We start from the raw sequence: 16,780 nt of genomic DNA on the forward strand, positions 1-16,780 counted from the left end.
TGTAAACACCAATTAAAACCAATTAAATGAATAACAAATAGTTTTTCAGATACATTGTTTATTACCAAAATAGGTCAAACCAAATAACATATATTTTCTTCCATTGTAACCCACTCTCACGTCCAAGACAAACTGTTCCTGCAAATACAAGAAAACGCATACTGTATGTAACTTTCTTTTCTTTTTTCTTCTTTTTTTCTCCTTTTTTTTCTTCTTTTTTTTCTTGTTTTCTTGTTTTTCTTTTTTTTTTCTTTTTTTTTCTTTTTCCTTTTTTCTTTTCTTTTGCATATTACAACAGTTCTAATATACATGATATATGAAAGCATAAAAATGATATGATATATGAGGTTAACCGTGAAAACTGGAAATAATGGACAGAGAGTTAAAGAAGGAAGGAAGAAAGAAAGAGAGAGAGAGGGGGAAGAGAGAGAGAGAGAGAGAGAGAGAGAGAGAGAGAGAGAGAGAGAGAGAGAGAGAGAGAGAGAGAGAGAGAGAGAGAGAGAGAGACAGACAGACAGACAGACAGACCGACAGAGACAGAGACAGAGAGACAGACAGAAAAGGACGAAACTGAATAACTGGAGATAGAAGTTAGTACATTTTGTGTTGTGATAAATACATCTAGAACAATATATTGGCATGTAAGATATATTCACCTAGCGGGACCTACCTTCAGCAAAACGTCTCTTTAATGTCCGGATACAAAGTTGTTGCCTCCACCAAATCCTGCACCTCTCCATGCGGCGTCGTTTCCACCGACGATCGCATCTCCTCCGAAGCCAATTCCGGATCCAAGAATACCGCCCCCAACACGGCCGCCCCTAAATCCATTTCCGCCTACGATGCCATGACCAACATTGCCACCTCCGATTCCATGACCTACATTGCCACCTCCGATGCCATGACCTACATTTCCGCCAACGATTCCGATATTTCCGCTACCGAGTCCAGCACCCCTCCAAACAGCATCGTTTCCACCAATGAATCCGCCACCATTGCCAAAACCGACAGCGCCACCAAATCCAACTCCAGATCCATGTCCTCCATTGCCGTGAGCAAATCTATTTCCAGATCCAAATCCGACTCCATTGCCGCCGCCAACTCCATGGCCTATATTGCCGCCTCCAACTCCATGGCCTATATTGCCGCCACTAACTCCATGGCCTATATTGCCGCCCACAACTCCATGGCCTACATTGCCGCGACCAAATCCACCACCGCCAATGATTCCGATACTTCCGCCACCGAGTCCAGCACCCCTCCAGACAGCATCGTTTCCACCAATGAATACGCCACCGTTGCCAAAACCGACAGCGCCACCAACTCCAACTCCAGATCCATGTCCTCCATTGCCGTGAGCAAATCTATTTCCAGATACAAATCCGACTCCATTGCCGCCGCCAACTCCATGGCCTAGATTGCCGCCACCAACTCCATGGCCTACATTGCCGCCACCAAATCCACCGCCGCCAATGATCCCGATATTTCCGCCTCTGAATCCAGCGCCCCTCCAAGCAGCATCGTTTCCTACAACGAATCCGCCTCCATTGAAATTGTTGTTGACGAACCCAGACCCTTCGTTGTTGAAACGTCTGCCGCCCCCGGCGTTGTTCCAAGCGAAGGCAGAACAACAACAGAGAGCGACAACAGCTACAGAAAACACAATCTGAAAAACACAAATCAACAAAAACCTGTTTAAGAAAGTGCGATCTTAAAGGTACTTAGTCCTCAAAACGAAGGTCTTTTTATGTCTTTATTTTTTTCGAGAATATTGACGATAGTTTTTGTTGATCTATATCACCAGTTATACACCAAAAAAATATACAATTATGAGCGTGTTTAATAAAACCCATAATGGAAGGGTTCATAGCCATGACTCACTGTCGTGTCTATAAAGAAAGGCTGTTCTTCACCAAGATGTATGGTTCCAACTTAGTCTGTAGGAGGACTGCCGCTTTATGGCAATTCATGCGCACAAAACCGTTGTTCAGCTTCGTTAAACAATGACACGTGTGAATGCAATCACGGATGTTAAAGTTTAAAGTCTGTTTTTGTTTAACGACACCACTAGAGCACATCGGCTATTGGATGTCAAACATTCTTTATTTTGTGACTCGTGCTCTAACAGGAAAGCCAGTAAAATTTTCTGTTAGCAGCAAGGGATATTTTATGTATTTTGCCACAGTAAGGACACGGATCTACATACAGTAATATTTTATGTATTTTGCCACAGTAAGGACACACGGATCTACATACAGTAATATTTTATGTATTTTGCCACAGTAAGGACACACGGATCTGCATACAGTAATATTTTATGTATTTTGCCACAGTAAGGACACACGGATGTGCATACAGTAATATTTTATGTATTTTGCCACAGTAAGGACACACGGATCTGCATACAGTAATATTTTATGTATTTTGCCACAGTAAGGACACACGGATCTGCATACAGTAATATTTTATGTATTTTGCCACAGTAAGGACACACGGATCTACATACAGTAATATTGTATGTATTTTGCCACAGTAAGGACACACGGATCTGCATACAGTAATATTTTATGTATTTTGCCACAGTAAGGACACACGGATTTACATACAGTAATATTTTATGCACTGAACTTTAGGTTTTTGTAGAATATTACTCAAACTATTTTGAAGACGAAGTATATTTAAAGAACCCAAGGGACTGCATATTCATTCATTCATTCATTCATTCATTCCTTTATTCATTCATTCATTCATTCATTCATTCATTCCTTTATTCATTCATTCATTTATTCACTCATTCATATTCATCACATTCATGGAAACACATTAGCCACATGGGCTTTGCGTGCAGGCCAGTTGGGAGAGGGATTAGTATAGTAGGCTTGCACCTCCACATTGAGACCGTGAAACTCACTCTGGGTGGAAACCCGTACAGAGGTACGAACTTAGTACCTGTCGGCTTTCATTCCAATAGGTCATCCTAAACATCACCTTGGCTGGTCACTGGAACACCGGTAGCTGACAGATATAGAAACAATCAGTACCGTACATATTCTTAGATACGTTCGATCTTCAAGAGTTAAATGTTGTTTTATTGAACGACACCACTAGAGCAGATTCATTTATTAATCACCGACTGGATCTAACTATTTAGTATATGGTTCTTGTGTAAACACCAAATAAAACCAATTCAATGAATAACAAATAGTTTTTCAGATACATTGTTTATTACCAAAATAGGTCAAACCAAATAACATATATTTTCTTCCATTGTAACCCACTCTCACGTCCAAGACAAACTGTTCCTGCAAATACAAGAAAACGCATACTGTATGTAACTTTCTTTTCTTTTTTCTTCTTTTTTTCTCCTTTTTTTTATCTTTTTTTTCTTGTTTTCTTCTTTTTCTTTTTTTTTTCTTTTTTTTTCTTTTTCCTTTTTTCTTTTCTTTTGCATATTACAACAGTTCTAATATACATGATATATGAAAGCATAAAAATGATATGATATATGAGGTTAACCGTGAAAACTGGAAATAATGGACAGAGAGTTAAAGAAGGAAGGAAGAAAGAAAGAGAGAGAGAGGGGGAAGAGAGAGAGAGAGAGAGAGAGAGAGAGAGAGAGAGAGAGAGAGAGAGAGAGAGAGAGAGAGAGAGAGAGAGAGAGAGACGGGGGTAGGGACGAAACAGAATAACTTTGGAGATAGAAGTTAGTGCATTTTGTGTTGTGATAAATATATCTAGAACAGTCAGACTGTGTATTCACCGAGCGGGACCTACCTTCAGCAAAAAGTCTGTTTAATGTCCGGATACAAAGTTGTTGCCTCCACCAAATCCTGCACCTCTCCATGCGGCGTCGTTTCCACCGACGATCGGTCCTCCTCCGAGGCCAATTCCAGATCCAAGAATACCGCCCCCAACACGGCCACCCCTAAATCCGTTTCCGCCTACGATGCCATGACCTCAACATTGCCACCTCCGATGCCATGACCAACATTGCCGCCTCCGATGCCATGACCTACATTTCCGCCAACGATTCCGATATTGCCGCCACCGAATCCAATATTTCCGCCACCGAGTCCAGCACCCCTCCGGACAGCATCGTTTCCTCTAATGAATCCGCCACCGTTGCCAAAACCGACAGCGCCACCAATTCCAACTCCAGATCCATGTCCTCCATTGCCGTGAGCAAATCTATTTCCAGATCCAAATCCGACTCCATTGCCGCCGCCAACTCCATGGCCTATATTGCCGCCACCAACTCCATGGCCTATATTGCCGCCGCCAACTCCATGGCCTATATTGCCGCCGCCAACTCCATGGCCTATATTGCCGCCGCCAACTCCATGGCCTACATTGCCGCGACCAAATCCACCACCGCCAATGATTCCGATACTTCCGCCACCGAGTCCAGCACCCCTCCAGACAGCATCGTTTCCACCAATGAATACGCCACCGTTGCCAAAACCGACAGCGCCACCAACTCCAGCTCCAGATCCATGTCCTCCATTGCCGTGAGCAAATCTATTTCCAGATACAAATCCGACTCCATTGCCGCCGCCAACTCCATGGCCTATATTGCCGCCGCCAACTCCATGGCCTATATTGCCGCCACCAAATCCACCGCCGCCAATGATCCCGATATTTCCGCCTCCAACTCCACGGCCTACATTGCCGCGACCAAATCCACCACCGCCAATGATCCCGATATTTCCGCCTCCGAATCCAGCTCCCCTCCAAGCAGCATCGTTTCCTACAACGAATCCGCCTCCATTGAAATTGTTGTTGACGAACCCAGACCCTCCGTTGTTGAAACGTCTGCCGCCCCCGGCGTTGTTCCAAGCGAAGGCAGAACAACAACAGAGAGTGACAACAGCTACAGAAAACACAGTCTGAAAAAACAAAACAACAAAAACCGGTTAAAGAAAGTGCGATCTTAAAGGTACTTAGCCCTCAGAACGAAGGTCTTTTTATTTCTTTATTTTTTTCCAGAAAATTGACGATAGTTTTTGTTAATCTGTATCACCAGTGATACACCAAAACAAAATAAAATTATAAAATTGTTTAATAGAACCCATAATGGAAGGGTTTGTAGCCATGACTCACTGTTGTGTCTATAAAGGAAGGCTGTTCTTCATTAAGATAAATGGTTCCAACTTAGTCTGTGTGAGGACTGCCACTTTATGGCAATTCATGCGCCCAAAACCGTTGTTCAGCTTCGTTAAACAATGACACGTGTGAATGCAATCACGGATGTTAAAGTTTAAAGTTTGTTTTTGTTAACGATACCACTAGAACACATCGGCTATTGGATGTCAAACATTCTTTAATTTTTGACTCGTGCTCTAACAGGAAAGCCAGTAAAAAAATTCTGTAACCAGCAAGGGATATTGTATGTATTTTGCCATAGTAAGGACACACGGATCAGTTATTCGTTCGTTCATTCATTCATTCATTCATTCATTCATTCATTCATAGGAAACATATTCATGGAAACACATTAGCTACCTGGGTTTGGAGTCCATGCAAGTTGGGTAGTGGTAACTGGAAGAGGGGTTAGTGTAGTCCTTTTAGACCTCCACATTGAGACCTTGAAACTCACTCTGGGTGGAACCCCGTACTAGGGTGCGTACTTAGTACCTATCGGCTTTCATTCCAATAGCTTATCCTAAACATCACCTAGGCTGGTCACTGGAACACTGGTAGCTGACAGATATAGAAACAATCAGTACCGTACATATTCTTAGATACGGTCGATCTTCAAGAGTTAAATATAGGGTTTTTTTAACGACACCTCTGGAGCATATTGATTTATTAATCACCGACTGGATAGAATGATTTAGTGTATTAATCTGGTGTAAACACCAGTTAAAACCAATTTAATGAATAACAAATACTTATTCAGATAAAGTTTTTATTACTAAAATAGGTCAAACCAAATAACATATACTGTGTTCCATTGTAACCCACTCTCACGTCCAAGACAAACGGTTCCTGCAAATACAAGAAAACACATACTGTATGTAACTTTCTTTTCTTTTTCTTCTTCTTTTTTTCTTTTTCTTTTTTTTTTTTTTTTTTTTTTTTTTGCATATTACAACAGTTCTAATATACATGATATATGAAAGCATAAAAATTATATGATATATGGGGTTAACCGTGAAAACTGGAAATAATGGACAGAGTTAAAGAAGGAAGTAACGAAGGAAGAAACAGAGAGAGAAAGAGAGAGAGAGAGAGAGAGAGAGAGAGAGAGAGAGAGAGAGAGAGAGAGAGAGAGAGAGAGAGAGAGAGAGAGAGAGAGAGAGAGAGAGAGAGAGAGAGAGAGAGAGAGAGAGAGAGAGAGAGACGGGGGGAGGGACGAAACAGAATAACTTTGGAGATAGAAGATAAATATATCTAGAACAATATATTGACATGTAAGATATACATTTTAGTCAGACTGTGTATTCACCGAGCAGGACTTACCTTCAGCAAAACGTCTGTTTAATGTCCGGATACAAAGTTGTTGCCTCCACCAAATCCTGCACCTCTCCATGCGGCGTCGTTTCCACCGACGATCGCTCCTCCTCCGAAGCCAATTCCAGATCCAAGAACACCGCCCCCAACACGGCCGCCCCTAAATCCGTTTCCGCTTATGATGCCATGACCAACATTGACACCTCCGATGCCATGACCAACATTGACACCTCCGATGCCATGACCTACATTGCCGCCTCCGATGCCATGACCTAGATTGCCACCTCCGATGCCATGACCTACATTTCTGCCAACGATTCCGATATTGCCGCCACCGATCCCAATATTTCCGCCACCGAGTCCAGCACCCCTCCAAACAGCATCGTTTCCACCAATGAATACGCCACCGTTGCCGAAACCGACAGCGCCACCAAATCCAACTCCAGATGCACGTCCTCCATTGCCGTGAGCAAATCTATTTCCAGATCCAAATCCGACTCCATTGCCGCCGCCAACTCCATGGCCTATATTGCCGCCGCCGACTCTATGGCCTATATTGCCGCCTCCAACTCCATGGCCTACATTGCCGCGACCAAATCCACCACCGCCAATGATTCCGATACTTCCGCCACCGAGTCCAGCGCCCCTCCAGGCAGCATCGTTTCCGCCAATGAATACGCCACCGTTGCCAAAACCGGCAGCGCCACCAAGTCCAACACCAGATCCATGTCCTCTATTGCCGTGAGCAAATCTATTTCCAGATACAAATCCGACTCCATTGCCGCCGCCAACTCCATGGCCTAGATTGCCGCCACCAACACCATGGCCTACATTGCGGCCACCAAATCCACCGCCGCCAATGATCCCGACATTTCCGCCTCCGAATCCAGCGCCCCTCCAAGCAGCATCGTTTCCTACAACGAATCCGCCTCCATTGAAATTGTTGTTGACGAACCCAGACCCTCCATTGTTGAAACGTCTGCCGCCCCCAGCGTTGTTCCAAGCGAAGGCAGAACAACAACAAAGAGCGACAACAGCTACAGAAAACACAGTCTGAAAAAACAAAACAACAAAAACCAGTTTTAGAAAGTGCGATCTTAAAACGAAGGTCTTTTTTTTTCTTTTTCTTGTTTTGGGGGGAGTGTTGTTTTTTAAAAATTGACGATAGTTTTTGTTAATCTATATCACCAGTGATAGACCAAAACAAAATAAAAATATGAACGTGTTTAATAGAACCCATAATGGAAGGGTTCGTAGCCATGACTCACTTGTCGGGTCTATAAAGGAAAGATGGTCTTCACCAAAGGCTGGGGGGGTCCAAACGAGCTAAGTTCGTCTCCAAACCAAACCACCCCCACAACCTGTCCTTACCAGGGCGTGGGGTGGGGGGGGGCGTGGGGGGCAGGCAAACAGAAATCATCTGGTGTTGCCAAACTTAAGCCGGCGCAACCCTCCCCCTCCAAGATCGAGGCTTCTCCGATCTACGACACCATAGAGGATTTCTTAGAATTCTGCGAGGGACGTGCCCCAACAGTACAACAACTGATGATAACCAGCAATTCATATGACGAACTGCCTGCCGAGTGCAACACCGATCCCCGCCGTTCGATAACCCATAAGACAAGGGGAACGGCACCTTCGCCATAAGCGGACTGACACGCAGCTTCAAGGGGCATGTCGCGATCACCAACCTCCACAGCGTCCAATGCAAACAGGTCATCATCAAAGACGAAGCCTCCAACAAGACAATCCATGAGGCTTTGCATAGGGTCTTCAACAGCCACTACCTGAACGACCTCGTGGACTATGGACGCTGGTTCAAGTACATTGAGAACTTTGACGTCAAACCGCAACCCTGACAGCCCTTTTCAGGGCTACACCACCTACCCTAGGTTCCTATAGGTCGGTATGTTTAGGCTTAAAGTTTAAAAAATCCGACACCTTTTAACTTTCGGCTGAACCGTTCAAATTAGCGTTCAATCACCATAACTTTTTCGGACATAACTCCAACTTTTCGGCTTAATTCTCCTGAGAACTTTCAAATTTTTTACCGCCGCCTCATCCGCCTTACCTCGGTCACAACAACCGGTCTTCTGCGCTCCTTCAGTGCCGAAGTCGTAAGTAAGAATTCCGCCTTCCCCTCCCCACCCTATCCCCCTTTTTCCTGTCTTGGACGCAAGGGCTTGCTTCGCAAGAACTTGCGCCCAGGACCGGCGTGCGCTACAACAGCTTGTTTTAAATGTGCGCGTTAAACACTGACCTGACCTGATCGAACCAGACCTGACCTGACCGGACCGGACCGAGATGTATGGTTCCAACGTAGTTTGTAGGAGGACTGCCGCTTCATGGCAATACAGACGCCCAAAACCTTCGTTCAGCTTCCGTAGACAATGATGACATCACTATAGCTGATTTAATTCATTTTTTATTCATTCCTGTGCTTTATTACAATTAAGGTTCAAGCACGCTGTCCTGGGGAACATATTAACCATCTGCGCTGTGCATCTAGGGTAATGGGTAATGGTTACTGGGAGAAGGGTCAGTGTAATGGCCTTATACCTCCACATTGAGACCTTAAAACTCACTCTGGATTAAAATCCGTCCGATAGCTCATCCTGAACATCACCTAGGCTGGTCACTGGAATACGAACCTTGTAGATGACATATATAGACAAATCAGTACCGTACATACCAGTGGCGGATCCAGAAGATCCATTTAGGGGGCCCCAATCACATGTGGTGGCCACAAACGTTCCTGAAGAGATTCCTCGGATTCTCCAACGCAAAAGAAAAAGAAAGAAAGAAAAAGACAAATATAATTGTCGTAAAATGTAGGGGGTTCCGGGACCCTGGGGACCCCTTGGATCCGCCACTGCGTACTCCTATATACTGTCGATCTTCAAGAGTTGCACTTTGTTTTATTAAGTAGAAAATATTGATTTATTACTCACCAACTGGATCCAACCATTTAGTATAAGATCCTGGTGTAAACACCAACTAAAACCAATTCAGTGGATAACAAATAGTTTTTTAGATTCATTTTTATTACTAAAATAGGTCAAACCAAATAAGATATATTGTGTTCCATTGTAACCCACTCTCACGTCGAAGACAAACGGTTCCTGCAAATACAAGAAAACACATACTGTATGTAACTCGTTTTCTAAGATGAATATGTCTTGGTTAGACACGTTTTGAGTTATGGACGGAAGTAAACATGTGCAAACTGTGTTACTCGGTAAAACAGCTCGCATAAAAGCGTGTGCATGTTCAGTTACCAAGTATATATATATACAGAAAATAGTCGATACAATTTATAATTAACCATAAAACTACATTCTAAAATAACACAATTTACAAGTTATTGTTAGAAAGAAAGAAAGGAATGGTTTATTTAACGACGCATTCAACACATTTTATTTACGGTTATATGGCGTGAGACATATGGTTAAGGGCCACACAGATATTCAGAGAGGAAACTCCGCTGTCGCCACTTCATGGGCTACTCTTTTCGATTAGCAGCAAGGATCGTTTGTATGCACTATCCCACAGACAGGGTAGTACATACCACGGCCTTTTATATGACAGACGTGGTGCGCTGGCTGGAACGAGAAATAGCCCAATGGGCCCATCGACGGAGATTGATCCCAGACCGACCGCTCATAACGGCAAAACAATAGAGACGTCAACAAGAAGACAAATTCTTGACAAGGAAGTATACCAGAACATGTTTGCTGTAGAAAGGTCACTAGAACATGATGTTTACATACGAAAGGTCACCAGAACATGATGTTTACATACGAAAGGTCACCAGAACATGCAGTTTATTGTAGAAAGGACACTAAAGCATGATGTTTATAGACGAAAAGTTACCAGAACATGTTTTCAGAAAAAAGGTCACCAAAACATGATGTTTACAGAAGAAAGGTAACCAGAACATGCGGTTTATTGTAGAAAGGTCACCAAAACATGATGTTTATAGAAGAAAGGTCATCAGGACATGATGTTTACAGAAAAAAGGTCACCAGGATATAAAGTCTACAGAAGAAAGGTCACCAGAACATAAAGTCTACAGAAGAAAGGTCACCAGAACATATTTACTGAAGAAAGGTCACCAGAACATAAGTATACATAATAAAACTCATCAGAACATAAATATACATAACAAAGGTCACCGGAATATAAATATACATAAGAAAGGTCATCAGAACATGACGTTTACCGAAAAAAGGTCGCCAGAACATAAAGTCTACAGAAGAAAGGTCACCAGAACATGATATTTACCGACGAAAGGTCACCAGAACATACGTATACACAGGAAACGTCATCAGAGCATAAGCATACATAACAAAGGTCACTGGAATATAAATATACATAAGAAAGGTCATCAGAACATGACGTTTACTGAAGAAAAGTCACCAGAATATAAAGTCTACAGAAGAAAGGTCACCAGAACATGATGTTTACTGTAGAAAGGTCACCAAAACCTGATCTTTACAGAAGAAAGGTCACCAGAACATGAAGTTTACTGTAGAAAGGTCACCAGAACATGATGTTCACAGATGAAAGGTCACCAGAACATGATGTTTACAGACGAAAGGTCACCAAAACATAATGTTTACAGACGAAAGGTCACCAGAACATAAGTATACATAAGAAATGTTATCAGAACATAAGTATACATAACAAAGGTTACTGGAATATAGATATGCATAAGAAAGGTCGCCAGAACTGAACATAAAGTCTATAGACGAAAAGTCACTAGAAAATATAGTATACATAACAAAGGTCGCCGGAATATAAGAAAGGTCACCAGAACATGACGTTTACCGAAGAAAGGTCACCAAAATATAAAGTCTACAGAAGAAAGGTCACCAGAACATAAAGTTAACAAAAGAAAGGTCATCAGAACAGGAAGTTAACAGACGAAAGGTCGCCAGAATATAAATTGGCTTTGGATCATGTCAAATCTACAAACGTGAATGAAGCAGGCTGAATGAATAGTAAGATATAAATTTCCGTCAGTCTGTGTATTCACCGAGCGGGACCTACCTTCAGCAAAACGTCTCTTTAATGTCCGGATACAAAGTTTTTGCCTCTACCAAATCCTGCACCTCTCCATGCAGCGTCGCTTCCACCGACGATCGGTCCTGCTCCGAGGCCAATTCCAGATCCAAGAACACCGCCCCCATATCCATTTCCAGATCTATGTCCACCGCGATTACCGCCATACCCGATATTGCCGCCACCGAGTCCATTTCCAGATCCATATCCACCGCCATTGCCGCCAACGACTCCATGTCTTGGATTGCCGCCACCGTATCCGGTATTACCACCTCTGAGTCCAGCACCCCTCCAAGCAGCATCGTTTCCACCAATGAATCCGCCACCCTTGCCAAGACCGATACCGGCACCAAATCCATTTCCAGATCCATATCCGCCTCCATTGCCGCCAACAACTCCATGGCCTAGACTGCCGCCACCAAATCCTTTTCCAGATCCATATCCGCCTCCATTGCCGCCACCAACTCCATGGCCTAGACTGCCGCCACCAAATCCCTTTCCAGATCCATATCCGCCTCCATTGCCGCCACCAACTCCATGGCCTAAACTGCCGCCACCAATTCGCTTTCCAGATCCATATCCGCCTCCATTGCCGCTAACAACTCCATGACCAAATCCACCGCCGCCACCGTACCCGGTATTACCACCTCCGAGTCCAGCACCCCTCCAAGCAGCATCGTTTCCACCAATGAATCCGCCACCCTTGCCAAGACTGATACCGGCACCAAATCCATTTCCAGATCCATATCCGCCTCCATTGCCGCCAACAGCTCCATGGCCTAGATTGCCGCCACCAAAACCCTTTCCAGATCCATATCCGCCTCCATTGCCGCCACCAACTCCATGGCCTAGATTGACGCCACCAAATCCCTTTCTAGATCCATATCCTCCTCCATTGACGCCACCAACTCCATGGCCTAGATTGCCGCCGCCTCCAAATCCAGCGCCCCTCCAAGCAGCATCGTTGAAACTGTTGCCGAACCCAGACCCTCCGTTATTATATCCGTTACCATTGTCCAAACGTCTGCCGCCCCAAGCGAAGGCAGAACAACAACAGAGAGCGATAACAGCTAGAACAAACACAGTCTGAAAAAAAAAACACAACAAAAACCGGTTTTGGAGGCATGGGATCTTAAAGTTACTTCGCCTTGAAAACGAAGATCTCCCCTATCCTCAGCCCCACGAGAAAACTGTACAAAGTATGCGTTAATCTGTGGTCACCAGTAATACATGACAACAACATATATTTTTACAAGTGTGTAACAGAAGACGTAATATACCTGACAATTACAACTGTCATTAATGTATTCAATGCCGTACCTCTGCACAAGTCTGATTCTATAAGATGTTTATGGCTATGTTAGAGTCGTGGGGTATGGAGGCATGATTCACTGTCAGGAGCTGTGTCCACAGAGAAGAACTGATTCTCACCACGGTATACAGTTCCAACTCCGTGTGTAGGAGGACTACCACTTTATAACGTGCGCCAGTGCAGATGTTAAAAACCTTTCTTGAACAGCTAACATATAAACAAAGGGACGTTTAAATGCGCACACGGGTGTTAGTGTAATATTTCAAGAAAGAAACTGTGAGTATTTTACACAATCAGTGGCGGATCTAGGGGGCGCAGAGGCCCGGGCTTCCTCCCCCCCCCCCCCCTAAATTTTGCGACAGTTATAATTTTATTATATATTAATTTTCATTTTTTTACGTTGGAGAATCCGAGGAACAATTCATGTCATTGGGGCTCTCTCCCCACCCACCCCAAATGGATTTTCTGGATCCGCCATAGACAAGTGTACAAATTGTTTTGTGGGCGAAGTACTACTCACCACTAGAGCACATTAATGAATTTGTTAAAGGCGCAGACCCTAGTTTCAATCCGTGAAAATGGACACTAAGTTTAGTTAATCTACAAACCTGTAACACATTTGGATAAAGTTACAACAGCGTGAACTCTGTGACGATGAAACTGTGAAATACTCTGAAAAACAGACTAGCACTCTGCTCCATAACCGTTTCTTCTCAGACGCACGTGCGTTTTAAAAAAAAAAAATTAAAAATGCATTTTGTGATATTAAAAATACCAGGATGGCCAGAAACATTTCGGATGTATGGAAATGGATAATCTAGACAATAAAATATAACTACTGTTTGATTTGAGTTATCAAAAACGGTTCTAACAGTGAAATATATGCCTTAGTGTTTAAAACCTAGGGTTTGTCACTTGAATCACTGGCTGTTGGATGTCAAACTCTGGTATTTTATACATATACTCATAGAGAGGAAACTCGTTACAGTTTTTCCATTGCCAGCAAGGGATCTTTTATATGCACTTTCCTACAGACAGAACACCACAGTATACAAAAATCAGTACCGTACATATCGTTATATACGGTCGGGTCTAACTATAACAGTTAGATTCGTCAGAAGAGATGGGATCAAATATCACTTTTTCGTTTCTGAGTCCTGAGCACACGATCTCAGTTCGCCACCAGGTCCACGGTGCAAAGGGGGGGGAGGGGTAGATAGACAGACAGAGGCGCGTGTACTATCCACTTCCGAGCCCAAATTAATTTTCTTTTCTTTCCTTTTCAATATGTTTTCTGGGAACAGATTGATTAATTAATCATCGGCTATTGGATGTCAAATATTTGGTAATTCTGACAAGTAGTCATCAGAGGAAACCTGCTACAGTTTTCCTAATACAGCGAGGGATCTTTTATATGCACCATCCCACAGACAGGATAGCATATACCACAGCCTTTGATATACCAGTCGTGGCGCACTGGCTGGAACGAGAAATAGACCAATGGGCCCGCCGACGGGGATCGATCTCAAACCGACCGCGTATAGTCCACATAGACAGACACACAGACAGACATACAGACAGACAGATGTCATGTTAAAGTCTCATCCATTATAAGTAATTAAAAAAGACATGAACAGCATTGTTAATAAACAATACTGAGGCCACTCTTGATGGAGTCATGAGAAACTAAAAACCCATTTTAATAGTAAAACATGTTGAGAGATGAAAGTTTTAGGAGGGCGGAATCTGTAGCACAATTTTAGTAAAGTACAGGTTGTAAAAGTTAACACCAAAAATACTTTTGACTGCCAAACATTTCCAGGCGAACTTCAGCCATTTAGACTGTTGCAGTTTTATTGGTGAATAAAATCCCTGTCGGTGATTGTTTTCTGTGCTAGGTAATATACACGAGGTATATTTTGAAAGACACTAGGCATTGACAAACTGTCTTCACATATTATTAAAACATCAATGAAACAATAAACCATTTATTTTTATACCATACTTGATTAAAACATCATATAGTTTTTTTATGTTTTGCTTGATATTAAATAGAATTATCACATTTAATATTTCTGAAAATTAGAAATATGATCATTCATTTTGATAAGCGTATTTTTCATTTGGAAGTCTTATTTGTGTCAGTCAGTGAAGGATTTTTGGAGCCAAGATATGTGTCTGTTTGATTTTATATATAGTTAATCCATTAGCGAAAGTTCATTTTAAGATCCATCCGGATTAGAAATTGTTCATTTATCTGAGAATGAGCGATAAGTGGCCGTTAGATACCATTTACCTTACAAAGATTGTTTTAAAACGTATCTAACGAGCGATAAATGCTATATAACGAACATAAATGTAGTGTTCTATTTCTTACATACCCCGGTATTATCCTCAACAGCAAGGTTTCTTACATACCCCGGTATTATCCTCAACAGCAAGGTTTCTTACATACCCCGGTATTATCCTCAACAGCAAGGTGTCTTACATACCCCGGTATTATCCTCAACAGCAAGGTTTCTTACATACCCCGGTATTATCCTCAACAGCAAGGCAAGGTTTAAAACAAAGTTAAACGTCCAACTAAAATGTATGTACGGCAACTTCGCTTGTCACTTCCAGGTTAACTTATACGTCACAAAACTATTTCCAATCGTGGAATAGATTTGATTGGGTGGTATGGCTGTGGCGACCGGATCATCTCCTAGGAGCAGCCAATCGTAAATCTTTAAATGGATATTACACGTATTTGTGTATCATAAATAACGATTATGTTCTTACCAACATGTGTGTAAGAAGGTGCTTTACACACAGCGGCGTTGGTACAATTACTGTGTATAATATAATATAATATAATATATGCTGAAAAGTATTTAAAAGAAAGAAAGAAAGAAATGTTTTATTTAACGACGCACTCAACACAATGTATTTATGTATGGTTATGGACCACACAGATATTGAGAGAGGAAACCCGCTGTCGCCACTTCATGGGCTACTCCTTTCGATTAGCAGCAAGGAATCTTTTATATGCACCATCCCACAGACAGGATAATACATACCACGGCCTTTGATATACCAGTCGTGGTGCACTGGCTGGAGAAAAGTATTTAAAATCTGGTTTTCTTTTACCGTATTTATTACATTGATTATCACAAGTAAAGCTTTGAAACAATAGCCTATCTAATAAAGATATTTTCCCTATTGCTTTACTTTATTTTACTTTACTTTAACTTTTAATTTTAAATAACATTTAATTTAATTTAATTTAACTTAACTTAATAATTTGATTAACTTAACTTAACTTAATAATTTGATTTAACTTAACTTAACTTAACTTTATTAATAATTTAAATTATCCAGCTTCTTCTTATACCTACCTCCCTTTAATTTTGTTATAGTTTATATTATTTTCTTGTTGCATGTTTCAATTTGCTGTGGATTTTTCTGTGAGTGTTTTTCTACCTCTATTTTTTCTCGGCTCTTTAGTTCCCTCGAACACTTTAGTACCAAATAAGTGATATCTAAAATACACTGGCCTGGGTCTATATAAAACTATAAAACAAATCAAGTAACTCACGTGCATGTTGGTGGTTCCACAGGTTATGACTAGACTCTGCTAAAGGCGAGACAGGCGAACAACTGGATTCTAAATTATTACTTTCTTCTTTTTATACCAAACACGGTGGTAGCCGCTGCGGTGCCATCAAACTTTAATCCTCATTAAAATTCATAGTTGCAGACGTTATGACATTTTAATATCGCCTGTTCAACCGTAAAGCAGACAAACTTTTGATTTCCGCACTTTCGAATTATCAGGATTGGCCAAGCCATAAAACTCCCTGGCTATAAGTATCCCAGCATGCATCTGGATCATCCGCCTGCTGGAGTATATATCTTAGTGATTTTTCTATTAATAAAAAAATATCACATATAATTTATTTTTTTATGAAA

General features: G+C 42.1%; 1 protein-coding gene across 6 annotated transcripts; it reads right to left on the bottom strand.

Moving 5' to 3' along the window:
• Positions 1-41: 41 nt before the first annotated feature.
• Positions 42-16,463, bottom strand: LOC121386662 (glycine-rich cell wall structural protein-like). 6 transcript variants are annotated; one of them, XM_041517641.1, is made up of 6 exons: positions 16,407-16,463; positions 7,017-7,506; positions 4,568-4,711; positions 3,986-4,345; positions 671-906; positions 42-138 (listed from the first exon to the last, which is right to left on the bottom strand). In XM_041517641.1, the coding sequence occupies exons 1-5, from the start codon at positions 16,410-16,412 to the stop codon at positions 689-691; spliced, it is 1,218 nt and encodes a 405-aa protein (XP_041373575.1). In that variant the 5' UTR covers positions 16,413-16,463; the 3' UTR covers positions 42-138; positions 671-688. The 6 variants fall into 6 exon arrangements, 5 of the variants coding, with proteins under 5 accessions (XP_041373575.1, XP_041373574.1, XP_041373573.1 ...); XM_041517640.1 differs by having other exon boundaries at positions 3,986-4,711; positions 7,017-7,390; positions 7,424-7,506; positions 16,407-16,456; XM_041517639.1 differs by having other exon boundaries at positions 3,986-4,711.
• Positions 16,464-16,780: the final 317 nt, after the last annotated feature.

Source organism: Gigantopelta aegis, chromosome 12 (assembly GCF_016097555.1).
Source record: "Gigantopelta aegis isolate Gae_Host chromosome 12, Gae_host_genome, whole genome shotgun sequence".
NCBI classification, from domain to species: Eukaryota; Metazoa; Mollusca; class Gastropoda; order Neomphalida; family Peltospiridae; genus Gigantopelta; species Gigantopelta aegis.